The following is a 23,452-nucleotide window of genomic DNA, read 5'->3' on the forward strand; positions in this document are numbered from 1 at the left end:
GTAGGATCATTTTAATCTCACTTGTATTGGGACAGAATCGTTAAGAGGAAACTGAGTGAAACACACTGAGGCTATTTCCTTTCTCTTTTGCACACACGCACGCCCAGCCTATGAACAGTGTTCCCTGTCTTTTATGGGTTGTTTATTTGTTTATTATAAGGATCCCCAGTAGCTGACGCCTAGACAATAAGCTCGTCTTCCTTGGGTCCAAGACAACATTAAAACGTGATATGACACATGCAATAACTAAGAAAGTAGGAATAAGCATAGCAAATAAGAAAAGAAAGAGACAGAAAAATCAAGAAAAACTTGAAAATTGCTGATTACACAACACAACACATGGAACTTAAAATGATCATCAGCTTACTGTTACACCGTGACACATCATTGAATTTGATTAAAAACAAAAAAGAAGTAGGCCTACAAGAAAAGCGAATGCAGGCAAACATCAGGATAGCGAATGTAAATGTAGGTGGGATCCGAGTTTCTTTTTAAAACATGCCTTTCCCTTGATAGACCGTACATTACTGTATCTGGAAGACAGTTCCATGACACAATAGCCCTGTGTATGTTTTTTTCAGGGTTGTGGTAAAGTCATCAGCCCTCTTATTAGCCCCTAGTGGAATAGGAATAAATATCTGAGCTATAATTTATTTAAATATACATTTATGAGTCTGAGTTTTGAATGACTGCATGAAAAAATGTAAGTAAGTTGGCCAATAGCCTTTTCTCAACACTAACCCATTGAAGATATGCATTAATATCAGCCACATTAGACCCAGAGGAGCAGCCCAGAGCATGTCTAGCTGCCTTGTTTTGTGTTCCTTTTGAAGCCGAACATCACCACCGAGCAATAATCCAAATGACAAAGAACTAAAGAACACAAAAAGAACACTAAAGAATAAACGATTTGGCTCAACACTGAGGGTGGAAGAAATTACACACATTTTCTTGTAATAGCAACAGCTCTGCCCATCCTAGAGACTGTTATGTTGATGTGATCAGACCAAGACAGCACAGTCCTAGAATAACCTTCTTTTGACTAAAATGTGTTTTCATGCACATCTAAGCTCTCTCTGCATCTCAAAACTCTGAAAGCAATTTAAAGGCATTAGCAGTCAGCATATGTGATTACAGCTGTCATTTCATAACTTGGCTTATATAAACAGATACTGTAAACAAATGCCAGACTCAAAACCAAACTAGGATACTTAACTCTCCTCCCTCCTCTCATCAATGTGGTGCTAATGATCTGACTTTATACTAATTAATACTTTTGGGAAAGGAAGGAGCTTTAACCCTGAAAAATAATAAATGTGAATGTAAATCATCCTAGCAACATATTTAACACACATAGACTACCGAGTGGGGTCCCTGGGGACCCCAAGAATGAACTACTGAAGAAAGCAAAAATGTAACATTTTCTTCTCAAAACATTATTAGTTATGTAATTAATGTCATCTGAGAAAAAAACACAAGTTACTGTTAATTTGCATATTATGTAAAACAAAAATATACACTTTTCTTTAAATCTATAGAAACTGCAATGGCCTCTGAAACCAACAAACTGCTCATCCCACACATATGTCTGTGCCCCTAACCTCCCTGATGGTGTGCATGATAGTTTAAATTAGGACCCATGTCAAATATTAACTCCACCTATTAAAATGGCATAGGTGCTTTGACTAATACCAATACGTTGGTATTTTCAAAAAGCACTAATTGAAACAGAAACAGAAAACAGTTATATGAAGTCATTGGGAACAAATTGATTGAAAAGGTCATGAAAATTTGGAATGATAGAATAATGCATTGAGATTATGACAAAAAGTACATCAGGGGTCTGCGAGGATTAGGTCGGTATGATGAGGGTAAAAAAAAAGAGAAAAATAAAAAAAAAGTTGGTCTTCTTGCCAGTATTTCCTCTGTGCTCACTGAGTCTGACCTCCTTTGTCCTTGGCCAGAAAACACAATCACCAGGCCTGTCCTTCACCTGCCTCTGGAGAGCCGGCGCCGCAGGATCCCGGGCTCCCTGGAGGCGTATGAGGCGGTCATTAACACAGAGGTCAGACTGGGATTTCCATGGTTTGATCTGATGCGGCGGTGCTAGTACCATGGTAGTATGTACAAGGGGAAAGCAACAGGGCCGATTGAACTTTATTCAAATGAGTCTGTCTTTGAAGCAACGCCTCTGGGGCCCCTGTGACAGCCCCCGGCGGGGATGTGCTGACAGTCTCTCAGGTTTGTGATGGGGGGGGGGGAACCTTGGCTTGCGCCTCAGGGCTTCTTCAGCACCACTTCCCTTACCTCTCTGATCACTGGCCTCGCCTTTCAAAAAAACATCTACCCTTGAAGTCTCTTTACCTGAGGAGTTGAAAGGCAAACACCAGAACAAAACCTTGTTTCAGGTGGCGGATGTTGGTCCTCAGAGCAATATCCATGCTTCTTGCATCATTAATAGGTTGTAATAAGTATCCTCTAAAGGAGTGAACAGTGTCTTGGCATGTTACTTGTTCTGACCATGATTGTGGAGAATACAGTACATAACCTTCCTGACGATCATTAAATACTATATGGCTCACAAGCAGTAGTGTCGTCGAGGGTGTACGGAGGTATACTGAGTAATACCCACCTCTTCAGTCACACCATTGCTCACAAGTACAGTTGGTGCAACTGTGAAGCTGATGCAGTTCTCCCAACAGAGGTCCGTTCTTGTAAGGTATTTAATTAATCAAAGGTATTCATTCATTCATTCATTCATTCATTCATTCATTCATTCATTCATTCATTCATTCATTCATTCATTCAATTATTCATTCATTCATTTTCTAGACTTGAATCTGCCTGACTCAATTTCTCTACACCTGACCATACCTAATACCGGATCGAGTCGGATGCAGTTGGATGTAGTCGAGGAAGGACATTATTCAAAGAGGAAAGGTAATAGAAAAGAGAGAGAGGAAAGATACGTATAGAAAGCAAAGAAAAGCATAGAAAGGTAAGAATAGTTAGGTTGAGAGGGCGCATTTCTGAGCTACAGCACTGTATGTATCAGTGGCCATATAATTTCAGCACATTATCCCCACAGGCTGTTACAATTACAAAAATTAACCAGGACAAGTGCACCTGCCATGCTGAGGTAATGAATAGCATTTCAACAATTCAGAGAAGGAAAAAAAAGTGATTGATATGGAAGTCTATTTTTGGAATGCCAAACTATGTGCTACATGTGCATACATTGTTTTGTATTTTCTTTTCATACTGACCCTGACAAAAAAAAAAAACTTGCCATCTCAGTTTCCTAGGACTATACTGTAGGCTTCAGAGATAGTCGTTTCCCCTAAAGCACAGCTAGTGCTGACAAAGCGTGTTCCTTGCATGGTTAATGTCGTTTTTTGGGTTGAGGTGGAGGATGTGTAGCCTACCTATGGTGATATAACTACACACAAAATCACTTTCTTCCACAAAAATAACAGATTTCAATTTAGTCTAAAATGAAAAAAAAAAAGACAGACGAAGAACATTAGATTCAGATTCTAGAGTTTTTTTGTGTAGATTTCCAGTCATGCGAATATTTCCTAGCTAAGAGTTTCCTTTCTTTTTCATTTCATGACTCCTGGAAATGTACAGGTTGCAGAAATATTGGGACTGGGGGTGCATGTAAAGTCCAGGTAAAGGTGTTGCGTTTGTCTTTTTTCTCTCCCAGCAGAGAACATTGGTCAGACAACAAAACAAACAGCAGGTGCCATGTTTCTGTGATCTCTGATCAATCAATCAATCAATCAAAGCTTTATTTATATAGCGCATTTCATACCCAGAGGCAACACAATGCGCTTTACAGAGAACAAGGGAGGTGGGCATACGACCCACCCCTACATATTCCAGAGGGAAGCAAAAAAACAGTAATCACCCGGGGGCCAGATAGGTGAGCTGTAAAAATTCTTCCCTGACCCCTCTCAACAAGGCGATCGAGCAAGCTCCTGGAGTATGTTTGTCTACCGGCTAAGAACATTTATAGAGCAATAAATAACATTAAATTACATTTTCAGAGTAAGAGAGGCTAATAACATCATAGGAGAGACATGGCAAACATTGGTGTATGTCTGTGTGTGCATAAATGTGCCTGGGCCCAGATAGAGGCAGGGGTTGGGGTAGGGTGGGGGGTAGGAAAAGGATACGGACCCGGGTTAGGGTGAGGGGAAGGGGATCTGAGCCCAGGACTGGTGTATGTCAGTGTGTGTGTGAGTGTGCCTGGGTCCAGGTAGAGGCAGGGGTCAGGGGTAGGGTGGGGGTAGGAAGAGGATACGGACCCGGGGTAGGGTGAGGGGAAGGGGGTACTGGACCCAGGCCTAAGGCCGGAAGTGGACTGTTGTATGTCTGTGTGTGCGTGTGTGTGTGTTAACTAATTTGCTACGACATCTGCAGCAGACACAGGGGTATCTATCGGACTCAGGGTGGTCTGATGTGCTCTCTAATGTCCTCCTACTCCCCTGTGGATGAGAAGAGATACCATTCAGCAGGCCGCAGATGCCTTTACTCTTGGGGCTCTCTTCCATCTCGGGGCAACTGGAAATTAACTGCAGGAGAAACTGTTCATGAGTATCCTAAACAGTACATACATATGTAGTATGTGTGTAAACCTGGCAATTTATCCTTAGTCATACTCACGGGAACCCATTAAGCCCAATTCTCAACACTCTTAAAATGCTGAGACCCTTCTCCATTTAGAATGCTGGGATCCTTCTGCATTTTCAATGCTTGGACCATTCTCCATGTAGAATGCTAGGATCCTTCTCCATTTAGAATGCTTGGACCCTTCTCCATTTAGAATGCTGGGATCCTTCTCCATTTAAAATGCTGGGACCCTTCTCCATTTAGAATGCTGGGACCCTTCTCTATTTAGAATGCTGGGATCCTTCTCGATTTAGAATGCTGGGACCCTTCTCTATTTAGAATGCTGGGATCCTTCTCCATTTAGAATCCTTGGACCCTTCTCCATTTAGAATGCTGGGATCCTTCTACATTTAGAATGCTTGGACCCTTCTCCATTTAGAATGTTGGGACCCTTCTCCATTTCACGCTGACTAACATGAACTGGACTGAGCTCTGAATGAGTGATGGTAAAATGGTAGAAACCAAAAAGCCTTGAGTGGATTTGCACAATTTTGATCTAATTTGTTTAGTTTGGTAACACACCTATGTGTCAGTTAATATTCAGGTGGAAGAAGGAAGGAAGGAAGAGAGGAAGGAAGGAAGGAAATAAAGAAAGAAGGAAGGAAGAAAGGGAGGAAGGTCCCTTATTATCTTCAATCTATTATCTTTTATCCACAGAGCATAACTTAATAAAGTTATTATTGTATGAAGGCCAAGAAACTGTGAACCTTTAGATACATATCACAATTCCCCACAGGATAACACATTGATCAGCCGGAAGGAAGGGAGAGAGGAAGGAAGGTAGGAAGGAAGGGAGACGACACGGAGTGGGAAGGAGCAGGACACCAGGGCTGGACTGGCCATGTGGCGTACCGGGCAAATGCCCGGTGGGCCGGACCTACTTGTGGGCCGATCTAAAAAAAAATATATATATTTTTTTCTTTGGGGGCTAACGAACGGCCCATAGAGCAGGGACAGCGGCCCATTGGTCCATTTTCTATACTGACACTGGGCTGACCCAATCATATGTAGGCCCCACCCCTCCCTCTGTTAGTTTCAGGTGTCATTTGCGTGGGCCGTTAGAGTGCCAAAAGTCAGTGGATGGAGAAAGATGGATAAGGACAAGTATAGTAAACCAAAGCGCAAGGGGGGCGCAGAGAAATTACGAGCTAAAAAGATTAAAAGTCTTGAGGCAGAGGCTGCAACATGTGCAAAAATTACTGATATGTTTGCGCCAGGGGCTGCTTCAACGTCTACAGCCTCAGCCCACGTTGTGCAGCAACACCATGTTGAACACGAACTTGAAGGAGAGGTGGCTGGTAGCCATGGTGGCCGAGAGCAGGACAGGGAAGCCGAGGAGGGACAGAGACATGACAGGGCCGAGGAAGGACAGAGACATGACAGGGCCGAGGAGGGACAGAGACATGACAGGGCCGAGGAGGGACAGAGACATGACAGGGCCGAGGAGGGACAGAGACATGACAGGGCCAAGGAAGGACATGGGTGAGCAGGAGGAGTGTTTAGTTGAAACGGTAAGGAAATATAGCTGAAAGCTAAAAAAGCTATAGCTAAATATGAATATGGGTGACGGCTATCTGCTGGCTAGCGCCAGCTAGCATTAGCTAGGTACAGCTAGCTAGCATTATCTAGCTACCCACCTCCCTGCCAAGCAAATCGGGTCGTAGCTAGCTACGTTTGAGCTAGCTAGCGTTAACACTGTTTGTCTAGGCCAGCCAGATAACGTCAGTACTAGTAGTGCTAACGTTAGCATGTTAGCTTGGCAATTAGCACTAGCGCTATTACGAACGTTATCTATTCTGGCCTAGCCTAGCAGTGTTGCTGCTGCTGGGCTACTTAACGTTATATCTTCGAAGAAAAAGAGGAGCAGGCTAACGTTAGCTGTGTGTGGCCATGGTCCAAAATTAACCCTAGCCATTTACTAGCCAATGGCTGGCTGCTAAAAATCTATTGGTAATGGATAATTTACCAGCCAGTTGACTGGTAAGCCTAGCTCCTTTCAGGACTGTTGAGCATGGCAACAGTTGACAACCTGCAGTCAGAGCTGAAAAGCTTAGCAGGCCAGTGGGACAAGCTGAAGGCATCACCACTGGATGAATATGTGACCAGGACAGTGGAGGATGGACCCCATGGAAAGGAAGAGGACATGGAAATCATCAACAAAAGCTGTGCCTCCTGCAAAGAGTGCCCACTGTGCTGCTATCAAATTCTCCAGAGATTCAACATGCTCACAGATGCATATCACCTGCTTGGACTTGCGTACAAGTTCTTGCTAACACCGTCAATAACCCAGGTGGCCTGTGAGCGATCATTCTCAACACTGAAATATATCAAAAGCAGACTGAGGAGCAGCCTGTCTGCCAGCAAATTGGAAGCCTTCATGTTGATGGCCACTGAAAAAGACGTCCTTGTTGCTTTGGACACAGACACTGTATGCTGAGTGAGCTACTGAGGAAACTTATAGTAAGTTGATATGAAATTGTTGTTATTATTATAAAATAATTCATAATAATGTAGCAGCTTTTTAGACTGAAGATAGTGTGATCATGTGACTCATTATTACCCCCCCTCCCCTGTCTCTCAAAGGATGCCCGGCCCTAACTTGTGTGGTTCATTGTCCATTGTTGATGAGGGTATTCAGAGGGCCATGCAGCCTTTTCCACTAAGTAAGTATACAATACATGCAACTATGTTTTTATATTATCTAGAATCTGTAATTTAATCATTTATAATTTAAAAATGATCATTGATCATGTCTCATCTCTCTCTCACTCCCCCCCCCCTCTCTCTCTGTCAGGATATTATTGTTGAGAGTATCCAGAGGGTCATGCAGCCTTTTCCAGTAAAGATAAAGGTATTATGATCATGTAATTACCAGTACTGTGATCAACTCAATCAATTATAATGTCTCAGTCTCACCTTTCTCTCTGTCTCCCCTTTTCTCCCTCCCTCTCTATCAAAGGTTGCCCTCATTTGTTTGAAAAGAAGCACTTTGCTTTTAACTGGAGTGGACTTCACAGGCATCCTTTTTTATGTAAGTAGTGAGTTTACAATCTATGCAACTGCTTACATTTTCTAGAAGATATTGTTACTATCTGAATCTATAGTTTATCTCACTTATCGTGTCTCATCTCTCTTCCTCCCTCTTTCTCACTCAGGATGCCATTGTTGATGAGGGTATTCAGAGGTCCATGCAGCCTTTTTCCAGTAAGTAAGTATACAATTCATGCAACTCTGATCATCTGAATCTGTAATTTAATCATGTATGACTTATCATTGATCACGTCTCATCTCTCCCTCTCTCTCTCTCCCCCCCTCTCTCTCTCTATCTCTCTCTTTCTCTCTCTCTCTCTCTCTCTCAGGAGATGCCATTATTGTTGAGGGTATCCAGAGGGCCATGCAGCCTTTATTACTAAGTAAGTATCAAATACATGCAACTATCTCTCTACATTGTTCTCAATTGAAGATACTGGACCAGTACTGTGATCATTTAACTCCATCAATTATCATTCTCACCTTTCTCTCTTTGTCTCTCCTTCTCACTCTTTTAAAGGTTGCCTTGTTTGAGGAGGAGATCTTTTCAGCCCAGTGGAGTTCACAGGCAACATTTTGAGTTACTTGTATACTTTGTACATATTTCTATACTTACATTTGAATAATAATAATAATAATAATTTAATAAATAATTTGAAATTATACTTTGACTTCTATCAGAGCTTTTTCTTTGACAATTTCTTGTACTTGTACTGGAGCTGTTACTTGAGTATGGAGATTGTGTACTCCATGGCCACGTCTGACCACCAGGGAGTCAAGAGTGAGTGAGTACACTCGTCCATTTGCACTGGTACACTTGTCCACGGAACTTACTCATCTTTGTAGTGGTTTGGGGAAATAGTACGGTGGTATTGCATATTTAAAGGGGCCGCAAGGATTTCGTACTGGTGGGTGGTGTCCGACCGATTGTGGTGGGCCTGTCTGGGCCAAAAATGCCAGGGCCGATTTTTTGTCCCAGTCCAGCCCTGCAGGACACAAGGAGGCAGGGGGCCTTTCCAGGTGCAATTGGGATAACACAGTGCACAGCAGTGGGGGGGGGGGGGGGGGGGGGTTCTGTCTGCAAGAGCTCCAGATACTGTATAGATATATCCCTCAGTTCATCTGAGATCTTCACTCTGGGCTTCATCTGAGAACTTCACTCTGGGCTTAATCTGAGAACTTCACTCTGGGCTTCATCTTGACTGGGGAGTTTGGCTTCAGCTTCACTTGTCTGTTCAGAACAATTCTGTGAGCACCGAAAGATTTCTGAGAAGCACACTATTTCATAAATGTAGTGGTACAGAACAGAAGTCTTCTTGCTTCTTAGATCCCCCTACACACAGGTCTCTTTGGTTCTGTTCAAAGACCCAGCTCCAAATAGGAGGGAAGAAAAAATCATTTTTTACCTCTGCATAGAGTTGTCAATCAACACAAGTGAATCTCTTCTGCTCTCTATGGGAGAGAACATGAAAAGCCCTGACTGGTTATTGGCTCTTAGTTCTTTGATGCTGTCTGAATTCTTGAATTAGTTTGTTTTCAAGCAGAGACAGGAAGTGATGTAGATTAATGAGCAGCGGCTGATTGTTTCTTTTCTGTTTGGGCATGGCCCGTCTCGTGTCTCCGCTCTGCTCTCGGTCCTACCCACCGATTGGCAGCCCTCCCTGTTTGAAGGCCTCCGCCCCTCCCTGTTTGAAGGCCCCCGCCCCTCCCTGTGGTGGAGAGACAATCAGTCAAAGCACCAGGGCTGTCAAGAGATTGAGATTATCCAAAGCACACCATGGTTCTTCTAAACATCAGTTTGATAGCACCAAATTATTACCTAAATGACAACAGTATACTGTGCCTACAATTTACAGCAACAAATTAGCCCCATTTCAATATTGCAAAGTAAACTTTAACAAACCATTGAGACACTTAATTTACTGTTGTTTAGAATCCAGTTTTAATATTTTAAATGAACCATAAAAAGCACATTAAAACATTTTCTCATTTTAGTTACAAAAATGGGTCACCTAAAGGGCTTATCATTGCATTCACAGAAGGATTTGAACAGAGGATGTCTAACAGATAAGTATTTCTCTCTTAAAAAATTCCCCACCCAAAATATATAAACTTAATTGTTTAACCAAGGTATATACAGGGCATTACATCCTCGCATCGTAATGGTTACCAAGAAAGTTTGAGGTATACGACCAAAAAAAAAACTGACAGAAAATAACAAAATAAAATAAAAAACCAACAAAAAAAACAACAAATAGACTTAAATAAAAGTAGAGCGAATGCTATGATTGCTTAATACAAGCACAGGATCACAACATTAGTGGGACATGTTGCTGTATGTGTGCTGGTGTGATACTTCCAGTTGTTTTACCAATGGTCAATGAGGGCAAAACGGCAAATAACCTAGAGCTTTGGATAGTCAATATATACAAAGGGGATACATTATAATTAGGGAATCGTTTGAATGCTCATTTTATTTGCTTCATAACAGTTACACAGTATTCATTGACAAAAAATCTTAATTATTTATTTCTTTATTTATCAATTTCTTTAACTTATATATATATTTTTGTAGCGTTTACGGACATTGAAATTAAGAGCCAGATGCGGATTCTGATACACATGCAAGTTTTGAAAGTGGATTCAGAAATAACAGTATTGTACAAAATAATAATTACAGTTTTTTTATTATCAAAATACACCTCTCTCTCCTAGCACCTCTTATTTTTTGTGTGTTTTGAACAAGCACCATTGTAGTCATTTTTTATACAGCACCTGGAGAATCCAGAAAAGAGGTCTGTATTTCTCCCTCGCCTGGTTAAAGCTCCTTTCCACCCTTCTCTGCCACACATTCAATGTCCTTCTCCTTCGCACCAAAACAGGGTAATGTCATGTGGTTCTAGCCCTACAAGGGCAACACGTATTTTCCTGGGCAATACATACATACATGGCAAGACATGTTCTCTACACCATTTTTTTTTATTCAAAACTTGCATGTGGCATTGAAAGGTGTGGGTGCAGGAGGGGTTTGGTGGTTCCCACAACGTCTTCACTTGACTTTCTTCGCTGACCCCGCCAAGTTCTTTTCTTTTTTTTTTCTTCCTTTCTTTCTTTTTTTTCTTCTTTTTAGCCAAGGAAGCAAACAGGCCCAACTTCAAATCCAAACTTCTGGTTGGGATCCCCAAAGTCATTCACCATGACGTCAATGATTGGCACCTGATCAATTTTGGGAGTGTTTATCTCCATCACAGTCTTTCCGTAGCCCTTCCTCGTCTGTGCGGGGAAGACAAGAACACAATTAGATTTGAATGCTGCAGTCATGTTCATGTAAGCAGTTCATGTAATTCCAGACAGTAACATAAGCTTACTCTAAGACGAAAGAAGTAGTCAATCAATGGAATGGAAATATTTCGTACAAATAAATGAAAATATTTCACATGGGAGTCACTCAGTGAACTTTTTCAAACAGCCAGTTTCAGTGGACGGCCCCTTACCGCGCACTCGTCTGTGAGGGTCCTGATGTAGGGGTTGTTGTCGTAGGACATCTCCTCGTCGTTAGCTCCCAGGAAGCGGAGCGCCTTGTCGTAGTTGTCGATGGTGGCGTCGTGCCACGCTACGGACTGGTGGCAGTTATAGGTGAAGTTCTGCCTGGCAGAGGCTGTCAGTAGTTTGAGGAACGTCATCTGAACCATGTTTATTGAGTTACCCTCTGAGTCCACATATGACAGCTAATGGAGAAAGAGGAAGATAAAACAAGATTTAGTTTACAGGACAGAATTCATTATGTTAAGGTTATTGAAGGCTTTAGATAGCAACCCATCTCACATTTGAGAGATATATCCTAGTGGTTGGAACGTTTTTCAGCATCAGTAAGTTTGCTGATATTCGCCGATGTTCAAATTGGGCCTTGGCGATCATTTTAAATCAAACGTTCCTCCTTTGAGCTTCCATCAGTTCCCAACTGCATAAAATATGAATGTGGTGGTTCTGAGGAAGCTGTGGGTGGAAGTGCAGATCTCTTTGTGGCGAGCCACCTTGGGTCATTGGCTCAGGCTTTCATGTGGTGCTTAGTTATTTGAGTCTATTTGCGGTGTGTCAGTTTTGAAGAGACTGTTCTGGGAAGATATGCTAAGCAGGCAAACGCAGAGCCACAAAAATCCTTTTAGTTTAGCATTAAGGAGGGGAGAATTTCTTTTATGTGGATGGCTGGCTTGGATGAAAGCAAAGATGGAGCACTCACTATTTTACCACGCTTAAATTCGCTGAACCACGAGCCTGGAATTTCTTTGGGCCACGAAGATATTCTGACCTGTAGAAGAAAGCAAATTAGCTGTAGTGAGGACCTTGAAGACGTAAATGTTTTACATTGTAGAGATTTCTTAAAACAGAACAGTGCTGTAGATATAATGTCTGGGAAATATTTTGAATGCATAGCACCATAACTCAAAGGTTCTCTTTCTCAATTGGGAATGTACTGTAGATGTCAATACTCAGGGTTGGAGGAAAACCAAAACAAATGGCTTTGTTTTGTTGTCAGGTTCAATGAAAGAGACCGTGGTCGCAAGATGACAGGGACGAGTTTTGTGAAACTATGAATACATCAAAGCCGGGCGGTGAAACTATGAATACATCAAAACATAATATCTCCCATAAACCTGACTAGATTTAAAATGACTACTTCATGACTGAATTTAACATGACATGATTTAAGACGCAATGTTTTATGAGGCTTCACTCTACACTCGAAGTTAAGGTGAAAACAGTTGTGTGTCTTTCTCTGGGATGTATGTAAAATGTAACTCACTCCGTTGGACTTCTTGTCGGGGTAGATGCAGGTCTCTCCGCCTGCAGTGAAGTTACAGTACACTTTGAAGGAGTCGCCAGAACATCCCTGGTTTGGATCAATGAAGTATTCACCTGTGGAGAACCAATCAAAGAATCAGATACCACAATCTAGAAAGTTCCACTGGGTTTCAAAATCAAACATGCAGAATATTTCAATGAACCATAACATGTTTGAACTAATACAAGTTATGTATGTGTTTGGTTTTATGATTTTGTTTGTAAATGGGAACCTCATACTCATTTCATCCAGAGCTGAGAAAAATACATGTAAAACGTCCAGCGACAACACAGATTCTCAGTGTTTACTTGAAACCCTTGCCCCAAAAGTTCACCAACGAATGAATATTTTGCAAATACCTTCCACAAGTGTATTAGTGTTTTCCCACTCCACTGACATACATACCTGTACTATATAAACCTCTACACCTCAAAAAATGAGTAAATGGCATTCACAGTCAAACACATCCTTATCTATCCTCAAATGTCAACCAATTGTAGCTACTACAGTCAACTATATATTTTTCATCCAAACAAACACATTTTATTGTCATCCTTTTCCCCTGGCGTCCGGTTTGACTCACCGTCAGGGAACTCTGGGTGGCAGAGCTGTAGGTCTTTGCAGGTTCTGGCGGGGTTGTTCTGCGTGCCCATGGGGTACTTCATGCGCTCGATGTCTTGCTTGAGGTTGTTGAGGGAGCCGAAGATGTCCTCCATGCCCTCTCCGTAGTCCATCATGGTGCCCGCTGCATCGGACTGCATGTCAGCCGAGCGCCTGCTCTTCTTCGGTGACTGGATGGGCAACGGCTGGATGATCTCGCCTGGTGGACCCTGAGACGGAGAGGCAACAGTAGAATAAGCAATCAGCTTCAGAGCTAACTCAGTTAATTTCCTACATTTTAGTGGATACAAATTCACACAAAATGTATTGCAAATGTAAATGTTGCCCTGAGAGTGACAGTAAGTAAGTACAGTTTATTTAAAATAGCACCTCTCATAGACACAGTCACAAAGTACTTTACAGAATGAAAAACACTCAGAGAACATCAGCCAGCAGTACTCACAGGAGGACCAGGAGGGCCGACCGTACCGGTGTCTCCCTTCTGACCAGCGGGACCCTGGTGGGGGGGGGGGGGGGCAGAGAGGGGCACGTCAGGCCTGCACCTCACATTCACTCAGCTACTGGATTACTGCTCTGTACAACACTACCGCCAGTTGATGTGAACGCTGGGTTAGAGACTGAACTTACTGATGAACCCTTCGATCCCTTGGGGCCTTGGGGACCCTGGAAGAGATGGCAGAGAAGCACAGTCAGGTGGGTGCATCCCCGGGGGGTGGGGGGTTCAATGGTACCGCAGCCGTGAACAAAAACAGTCGACAATCAAAACAAAATACAATTTCAACAATAGAAATGAGCGAATAACAAAAGAGTTGTATTGATGTGGCATTTGGATATGAACAAAACAAATCAGATAATACAGGTTAAAGTCTTACAGGCAGGCCTGGGGGACCGGGGGGGCCGAGGGGCCCTGAAGATCCACCGATGCCCTGTTCAGACCAGACACAGATCAGTCACACCACAAACCAAGACGCATTCTAATGACGTTTCCTTAAGTACAGTTGTTATTATTATTATTATGACCATAGAGAAGCCCGGGGAGGGAAACACATCAACTACCACACACTCTAGTTTCTGAGATACTGTACATTTCAACAGCACATTTCTCAGTCCTAAGAGTGAGAGACGCAGAAGCGTCTATTTCTTACCCTATTCAGACATACAAAAAGGGACATCACTATTTCATTAGGCTTAATGTTCAATCAATCCTGTGGTCTTTTATTACCAAGTGAGGATCCTGAAAAGGCCACACTGCTCTAGGATTGCATATTCACTCAATCTGCAATGTTAGTTTAAAAATGGATGAGGTCCTTAATGCAGAGCCTTCATTGGGAAGATGTCACGGCCTCGTTTGAGTGGTGCTTCACATTTCAATATCCCCAGGGGGAAAAAAAGTAGGGGTTTGGCCTAGAAAAAAATTGAAATTCAATGCTGGTTGAGAAGCAGTGCGTTATCAGCCCTGGACAGGATGCACAACATCAGAAAATCACAGTATTTGGTATGACATTATTATCAGATAGATATAAAATTGACCGCCCGGATAAATGGAGAATGTGAATGACTAATCCTGTCTAAGATAGTGCAGCATATATTTTGTGTGTGTGTGTGTGTGTGTGTGTGTGTGTGATTGTGTATAAATCCTCAATGCAAAGTCTACTGTATGTCAGTAGGATGTAGTGTAGTCCTGTAGTGATGGTTGCACTCAGTATGCAGATACAGTGATGTTTCATTATCAAAGCCCCTGCTGGTGAACGGCGGGCGATTAGACCAATGGCATTGCACTTCCTGGTGGAGGGCAAAGAGGTTGATGAATAGCAAGGTGATGAGATCATCAATCACTTACGCCGTCACCCTTGTGGCCAGGGGACCCCTGGGGCCCGGGCAAACCTCGGTCGCCCTTCTCTCCCTGCTCACCGGGGGGTCCGATCAAGCCAATAAGACCTGGGTGACCCTGGAGGTGAAACGCACGCACGCACACACACACACACACACACACACACACACACACACACACACACACATACGGTCATAAAGACTGTAATATTCGAGTGGATGCACCGGGTGTAAGTACAATACATAGTTTTATTCGACCACAAACCCAGTAACGGCACCTCAACATACGGATGGGCCAGTAAACGCAGAATTTTGATCATTCCCCAAATCTGCAAGCGTTGTATCCTTTAAAATGTCTCCTGCGACTGGCAAAATGATTTCACTGAAAACAGAACTGTAACTGAGCACAATTCACCGTCGACGACTGGAAAATCGTGCGACTATAAACCAGACCCACTGATGTGAAAAGCGAGGGAAGCGGTCACAGCGGAGAGTGGTCCATTGTGCGCTTTTTCAACCAGTCGCCATCATTCCGCTTCTCTCGCAATTTCACTAGAACACTGGATGGGCCACACGACTGTCTCACAACCGCCGTGGTCAATTCTGATGGCTTCTTTCGTGACAAAGGGATTCTGTCATTGACTTGTGACATTTAATCAGATTGCGATGCCAGGTTGTTCTAGCTCTAGTTGAAATGTAAAAGCAAACCATTTTCTCCTTCCCATTGCTGTGGGAATGTATCAAACCTTTGTTATGGGTATTTTCCCCCTAAGGCAAGAGAAGCACTTTGTTTTCATCCATCCATCAAAGCTGGATAGGTTCAGATCAGGGGGGGCCTTGACCACAATCCGAATCAGGTTGGTCGCACAGGTTTTTTCATTACAGGTTTAACTTCTAACCTGCTTGAGATCAAGGAAACCGAATGAACACGCGTTTCTGGGAGGGAGAATTGAGCTGTTCTCACCTTTTCACCCTTGGAGCCGGGATCTCCTTTCAGACCGGGGAGACCTGGGGGACCCTGCGTGAGAGAAGGAAGAGACGGAAGTTCAACATCAACAACCTCCAAGAGAAGTTTAAAAGAACAAAGCAAATCTGATCAAGGAGGGACAGAAGACAGAGAGAGACAGACAGAGAGAGACAGACAGACAGACAGACAGACAGACAGAGAGACAGACAGGCACCTGGAACAAGAGAGAGAGAGAGAGAGAGAGAGAATCTGTACTAACCATGGGTCCAGGTGGACCATCTTGTCCAGGGGAGCCAGGAAGTCCTTGTTCACCCTGAGAAAAGCCATCCAATTATAGGCGGCATTATAGCCCAGTAAGCCACTGTAACTCTTATGGACTAATATTGATTTTCTGTGCACAGCATGATGATTTATAGCCCGAATCCCGCAAAAGGTGCATTCAAATAAACAAGAGAAATATATAAAGGACAAGCAAATGGGAATATTGATTATTCCATGAGTGCCGTTGTCATGCTTTAGGATTATTTGGACTGTGTGTATGTGTGTGCTCGTGAGTGTGTGTATGTGTGTACATGCATGTGTGTGTGTGTGCATGTGTGTGTGTGTGTGAGATTGAGGGAAAGACTGGACGGTGCGTTTCAGACTTACGACGGGGCCGGGGATTCCACGAAGGCCCTCTGGGCCGGGCTTTCCGGAGGGTCCCTGGGGTCCGACGGGGCCGGTCTTACCAGGGGGGCCCTCAGCTCCAGCCTCACCCTGTGGGGGGGGGGGGGGGGGGGGGGGGAGTCCAGATTGGTAGCCTGACTGCATCGCCATTTCGTTTCCCCTCATTATTCAGTCTGAACAGGCTCCCATTGCAGCCATTTTCCCAGATGGCCCGGTTGAAATTCCAACCGAGAAATCACTCCGCTCAGACGAGAGCTTTACCAGACCCGAATCGCATTACGGAAATTAAAGTGGGTGTGTGATTCAGGGGCTGGAGCCAGGCTATCCAATTGTTGCTACTGACACTGTACTGGGAGTTACAGGGAATGTGAAACACAAGCTCACAGCAGTGAGAGTGAGAGATGTATTTGAATGTAGAAGGGAGGTCCGGGAAGGGCACCACACAGGCAGCATACTGACTAGATCTGTGCCAGGCAGGCAGGTAGGTTTCCATCATTCATGTTTCAAACCATGGAAAAAGAAAACATCTCTCGGTCTAAGTTAAGATACACAAATCTTAATCTGATCTTGAGTGAAACATCGACTTAGTTTGTTTGGATTTATGCAAGACCAGACAGGGTTAGGGTTAGGGCTAGAAGGGGGGGGGGTCTCAGGACCAGACAGGGTTGATGGGGGGGGGGGGGTCTCAGGACCAGACAGGGTTGATGGGGGGGGGGGTCTCAGGACCAGACAGGGTTGATGGGGGGGGGGGGGTCTCAGGACCAGACAGGGTTGATGGGGGGGGGGGTCTCAGGATCAGACAGGGTTGATGGGGGGGGGGGGGGTCTCAGGACCAGACAGGGTTGATGGGGGGGGGGGTCTCAGGATCAGACAGGGTTGATGGGGGGGGGGGTCTCAGGACCAGACAGGGTTGATGGGGGGGTGTCTCAGGACCAGACAGGGTTGATGGGGGGGGGGTCTCAGGGTTGATGGGGGGGGGGGTCTCAGGACCAGACAGGGTTGATGGGGGGGTGTCTCAGGACCAGACAGGGTTGATGGGGGGGGGGGGTCTCAGGACCAGACAGGGTTGATGGGGATGGGGGGGGGGGTTCTCCCTGTGGGTCAGTAAATTTATTTGGCGGCGTTACCTTGGCGCCCTTCTCTCCTTGTCTGCCCTCTGCTCCAGTAGCTCCGGCGGGTCCCTGGAGAGGACAAGAGCGAGGACAGGCTTCAGCATATCAGCACAAATGCTGTGTGTGTGTGTGTGTTTGTGTGTGTGTGTGTGTGTGTGTGTGTGTGTGTGTGTCGAGAAAAGCATTGTGCAAGTGAGTAATTCAGGTGAACAGTACAAATGTGTTACTGTGACAAACATCCATCCACCTGGCATCAATCACACATGCCAATAAGTACACAGCCACAGCTTTTTGTAGTGCAATATTTCAATGGCTGCTCAAGACTAATGAGGGGGGGGGAAATGCTTGAACAAACATTATAGAGGTTATAATTTCTGTTTTGGACAGAAAAGACACTTTCAAACACTTTCCGTAAATGATGCAAATATATGTGCATTTTCCTACTTCGCAAGGTAGGCGGCAGGTGGTCTGATAAGCTATGTCAGTCATTCCCGCTGTTATAATTCATTTTTATTCCTAACTGACGGTTGACAATCATAGATAACTATCACATTCCCTGAGAACATTTTAACCAATTTCTCCGCAAAAGGCTTGATAATGAATGTCCACATCAACCTTCAAAAGGTGGGTATGACTGAACGGCCCTCTGAATGGACCTTTACCTCACTAGCCGGCAGTTCGCTGACCAATACACTGACACCCCACCCCATCCAATCACATCACCAGGATTTCCAGGTCATCCCCCCCACTGCCCAAACATCCATGGCCTGTAGGTTCAAAGGTGTGCGGGGGGGCTTTCTCTGATCTGGTGGACTGCACTGGCATGGTCATCTAGCAGCCTGTATGATTACAGTCAAACAGAGCTTCATCCGATTGTTGTTGCTGATGAGCTGTTTTGAATCAGTTAAAGCCAAGACACTACAGGGTTGATTGCTATCAAGATGCTATCTTACTACCTGGTAGAGTACAATGAACCATATCCAATAGGAGCATTTGTATGTAGTTAGAATGCTTGTCACCTTTATCACATACACAGTGTGCTTGGAGTTGCCATTATCTTCATATACAGTATAGCAGACTCAATAATACAGATACAAATGCATTACATTCCAACAGACACTTCAGGACTTCAAATTAGGCATTTCCTTCTCATCCTTTTTAAATAGGGAATTAATAACATACAAATAAATAAAGAATTGGACGGGTGCTAAATTGATTCCAGTGCGGCCTGTGGAGTCGGAGAAAGACATTTCAGCATCGTTTCAAATTGCTAGGGCATAAATGCTGAGGAAGCTTCTTTTTTTTAATGCCCTGGACATTAAATGCAAAACAACTCTTGCCCCCCTATTAAGTATTCAGGGCAGCAGCCTGCCAGGGAGTTGCAAATATTATTCTAGGTTACTTTTTCTTTGTAGGGGAGAGAGGGGAGGTGGCCGTTTAAAGAGTCATGTTGATGAAATAGCCGTTTTCCTAAAGTAATCCCAGAACCATTAGGAGCTGCACATGCTGATGTGACGCTAAATACCTGGAAAGTAAATTCCATCAAACGTATCGCAAAAGCAATTGCCAGTCCATGCGTCTGGTTTGCATACTGTATGCATATATTCTGCTATCGAACTGTAACATTGAAGCTATTCACAGGAGATATGATTGGATTTTCCCCAAATGTAAAATAATTGTTCTTTTTGTATAATGAAATAACTCCAACATCACACAAAATAAATTATAGACTGTTTACAATCATTTACTTCCATCTGACAGCAGCTGCCTGGGAACAATGTTTATCTGAGCCAGTGTCAAAGGGAATTATATCAGCTTAGACCCAGAAATAAGAATGAACTAGCTCCCCATAGGACATGTCACCATCATGACCTAAGGTATGTCAAAATGACATGACTTCAACTTAATGCCTTGTTAACCAGGAAGCAGTGTCAGTGTGGGCTCAGTGGAGGCCCAGGATGCCAACTAGCAGCCTTTATATCTAATGCCTCTGGGCAGCACCTTTCTGTAGAGAGACTATGAGTCTGGAGAGGAAAGGGTCAGGGAGAGGGCAACGTCTCAAAAATAACAACTTGGTTTCCCTCCCTTTCCCCTCGTCTCACCCCCGTAAGCCAGGAAGCTAAGCCTTTGTGTTGCCACTGCTCGGCAGCTAAGCCTTTGTGTTGCCACTGCTGTCACTCACAAAGCCAGGATCAATAGTGTGTCAGACACGCTCTCTCTATCCCCCCCCCTCGCTAGACAGAGGTAAATGAGTTTCAGGCAACATGCTCTTTAGTCTTTCTTTTTCTCCCTCCATTTTCAATTTCTTACGGCAAAGAAATAAACGATGTCAAGACATTTATTTCTCAGCGGGGGTTTGAGGCGTCTTCTATTTCCATTTACAGACAGTTCACTCTTCTGACCCTTTAAAATTTTTCAACACTTTCTCGTTTGACTTGTTTGGAGAATAAATGATGGTGCTTCTTGTGGGAGGTTGAGTAGGCGTTATTCTTGTGGGAGGTTGAGTGGGCGTTATTGTAGAAAACCACTATTCTTCCGCTTGGGTTTCTGTGAGGAACAAAGAGCTGAACTTTCTCTGCCTAAGTGAATTATATTTCATAGAGTTAAATGGGTTTCAACGGGTTGGATAAAAGGTTTGTGTGAGAAAAGAATATATAGACCACAGTGGGCACTGGTCTATGAGTTCTGATTAAACTAGGATGGTCTTCACTGGAACAAGCTGTGGTGTCATAAGCTGTGGTACATTAATGTTGGCCACTGGGCCACCCTATCCCCCACCCCCCCCAACCCCCATCCAACACATCACATGTATGTGTATGAGCTAGCACTGTGATTGCTTGTTCTTACAAATGGCTTTACTGATGATGACTGGGATGTACACTCACTTCACGTACTTTAGACTGTAATTCACTTCGGATATGACTAAGATGTACATGTAAATGGCCATCATGAGGATGTATAACTTACTCTCTTGCCAGGTGGTCCAGGTGGGCCGGCTTCTCCCGACGGACCAGGGGGTCCCTGAAATAAAAGAGAGAGAGAGAGAGAGAGAGAGAGAGAGAGAGAGAGAGAGAGGGAGAGAGCGAGAGAGGGAGGGAGAGGGAGAGAAAGAGAGGGAGAGAGAGAGGGTAGGAAGAATGATGAAGGGAATGGTTTAATTAAGTTGCACACAATGCTCTGTACTACTACAGTATTATTATTATGATTGTTATTATTATTATTATACTACATCAATATTCATGAGTGACTTTAAGAGTAGGGCTGTGTTCTTTATGATGCCTTTCATTATTAGAAAAGCTAATAATAATAAACAGCATTGACCTTAAGGAAACATATAATAAACAGTAATTTAAAAACATATTGCTAAACTCTCTGAAACTCAGAGCTACTGTATACAGTTTGAAATGGCACAACTTTTTTTGTTGTCTCCAAGTTAATTGAATGCAATCAAAGCACGTTCAGGGTTTGCATATGCCAATATGTGATGAATGTAGAAAAAGAGGCAGAACGCCTACACAATACCAAATTGAGTGGGTAGGAGTTTACAGAGTTATTCAACTGTGTGATGGGTTCAAATCGAAACTCTGGACTGCTGATTGGAGAAAATAAAATACACGATTTCCCTTCCAAGTTGAACTTCACTGAGTTGTTCATTACCAAACTGTCTACTACTTCCCTCCCTCTGAAGCAACTAGACACACAAACATGAACCAATTCTTCATCATATTGAATTTAAAAAGTCAATTACAGTTTCTTCTGTTTTCTTCCACAAGATTGCAAATCCCATTTAAATTCATAAACGTTAATAAGCAGTGTAATTCATGGCCCTGCTAAAAGGGTCTGTGTGATGTTGTTTGCTATGCTTATTTCTAAACCATACTTTATGAATATGGAAAAAAGTTATGTCTGTACTCATAGTCCAGACGTTAAGAGGGAAATATCATGATTCAATATATTCCATTGTTGGTAATTACCCACTAAATAAACCTTTATGGCAATTCACTTGGCAAAACAAATGCAATGAGCATTTTCAGCAAATATACAGTAATGTGTGTCTGGAAATAGTGAATTACAAGACATTAACCAAAGTAGTTTTACGGGCTCCAAACTGATTTACAAGATAGATATCTGTACTGTCTACTGTGCTGTGTGCTCACAGGTTGATCTGTACTGTCTACTGTGCTCTGTACTCACAGGTTGATTTAGAATATAGATATCTACTGTCTACTGTGCTGTGTACTCACAGGTTGATTTAGAAGATAGATATCTAATGTTTACTGTGCTGTGTACTCACAGGTTGATTTAGAAGATAGATATCTAATGTTTACTGTGCTGTGTACTCACAGGTTGATTTAGAAGATAGATATCTAATGTTTACTGTGCTTTGTACTCACAGGTTGGCCAGATTCACCGTCTTCTCCTTTCTCTCCAGGCCCTCCATCAGTACCCTGTAGTAGAACAGTATTGAGATATCAGTTAGATCAAGAAAGGCAAACTGTACTTACATGGTTCACGTCACTAAGCTGTACATCTCTGGTCAGGACGTGACTCTGTCACATGATGCAGTCACTGATGTAGCAGTGCTGCTGTATTAGGATGTGTGTGTTCTGGGGAAAGCAACATCAGAAGACATCCTGGGCCTTGTACTTACAGCAACGCCTGGCTCTCCGGGTGGACCAGGGTCTCCAGGGAAACCAACAGGTCCCTTGAGAGAAAGAGAGAGAGAGAGAGAGAGAGAGAGAGAGAGAGAGAGAGAGACAGACATATTAGTGAACTCAGACTTCATTAGCCAATATATATTTTTATACAGTAACGACTGATTTATACCCGACAGGGTACTTTACTCACCATATTCCCTGCCCATATTGAAATGAATTATAATAAACAGTACTGCAATAAAAAGCCTTTTAGCCTCTTAGCCTCTTCAATTAAATAACCTGCTCCAAGGCAATTAGATAATTTTCATTTGAAACCCTTACCCTAACCCTTACATTTCCAAGTAGAAAATACATAAATATTATAAAGCATAGTACTTATAAATATAAGTTGTGTAGTAGTAGTAGTAGTAGTAGTAGTAGTAGTAGTAGAGAAGTGTGTGTATGTGTGTGTGTGTGTGTGTGTGTGTGTGTGTGTGTGTGTGTGTGTGTGTGTGTGTGTGCGTGTGTGTGTTTCTATGGGTGTTTCCGTGGGTGTTCTGGTGAACTTACAGGGTTACCCTTAGGACCGTCTTCTCCAGGGGGTCCCTTGGCACCGGGGGGTCCTGCAGCTCCAGATGGTCCCGCCTCTCCCTTCTCTCCTCTCTCTCCTTTAGGTCCCTGAAGAGCACAGAGCACATGCATGGTCAGCGCTCACGCTGCTGTCTGGTCCATGGTGGAACACTTGAGGAACACCTTTAGATCATGTACTATAGATCTGTTTAGATTTCTCAAGATCTCTCAAGATACATTCCAGCAGTGTTAATGAAATCTTTTTTTTTTTTTCCAATTTGATTTATCAAGGTGTGCATGGCTGAGTGTTAGGCTACCCCCTATCAACCACATGGACAATACTTTGCTCTTTTTGAGACTTATTGCAACAATGATTCACACAAAAGGTAACAGTAAACAGGTTCACTGGCTCTTCAAGATGACCCGTTTGTTCTAGCACTTGTTGCGTTGCCCCGTCACACTAACGAGGAACAGGAAACGCGGCGATACAATACACTACCAC

The 23,452-nt window shown here is 43.4% G+C and overlaps 1 protein-coding gene across 1 annotated transcript in view; it reads right to left on the reverse strand.

Annotated features, from left to right (window-relative positions):
• Positions 1 to 10,830: 10,830 nt before the first annotated feature.
• Positions 10,831 to 23,452, reverse strand: part of col11a1a (collagen, type XI, alpha 1a) — a gene marked incomplete at both ends in the record, with an annotated part of 79,833 nt that continues 67,211 nt past the window's right edge. Inside the window, 17 exons of the mRNA XM_084443168.1 lie at positions 10,831 to 10,977; positions 11,199 to 11,432; positions 11,945 to 12,013; positions 12,509 to 12,621; positions 13,131 to 13,377; positions 13,611 to 13,664; positions 13,796 to 13,831; positions 14,041 to 14,094; positions 15,009 to 15,116; positions 15,963 to 16,016; positions 16,225 to 16,278; positions 16,614 to 16,721; positions 17,759 to 17,812; positions 20,711 to 20,764; positions 22,138 to 22,191; positions 22,395 to 22,448; positions 22,951 to 23,058. Coding sequence (XP_084299294.1) covers positions 10,831 to 10,977; positions 11,199 to 11,432; positions 11,945 to 12,013; positions 12,509 to 12,621; positions 13,131 to 13,377; positions 13,611 to 13,664; positions 13,796 to 13,831; positions 14,041 to 14,094; positions 15,009 to 15,116; positions 15,963 to 16,016; positions 16,225 to 16,278; positions 16,614 to 16,721; positions 17,759 to 17,812; positions 20,711 to 20,764; positions 22,138 to 22,191; positions 22,395 to 22,448; positions 22,951 to 23,058 — 1,602 coding nt within the window. The remainder of the gene's footprint in view (positions 10,978 to 11,198; positions 11,433 to 11,944; positions 12,014 to 12,508; positions 12,622 to 13,130; positions 13,378 to 13,610; positions 13,665 to 13,795; positions 13,832 to 14,040; positions 14,095 to 15,008; positions 15,117 to 15,962; positions 16,017 to 16,224; positions 16,279 to 16,613; positions 16,722 to 17,758; positions 17,813 to 20,710; positions 20,765 to 22,137; positions 22,192 to 22,394; positions 22,449 to 22,950; positions 23,059 to 23,452) is intronic.

The sequence above is a fragment of the Borostomias antarcticus genome, assembly GCF_949987555.1.
Source record: "Borostomias antarcticus genome assembly, chromosome: 9".
NCBI lineage: Eukaryota > Metazoa > Chordata > Actinopteri > Stomiiformes > Stomiidae > Borostomias > Borostomias antarcticus.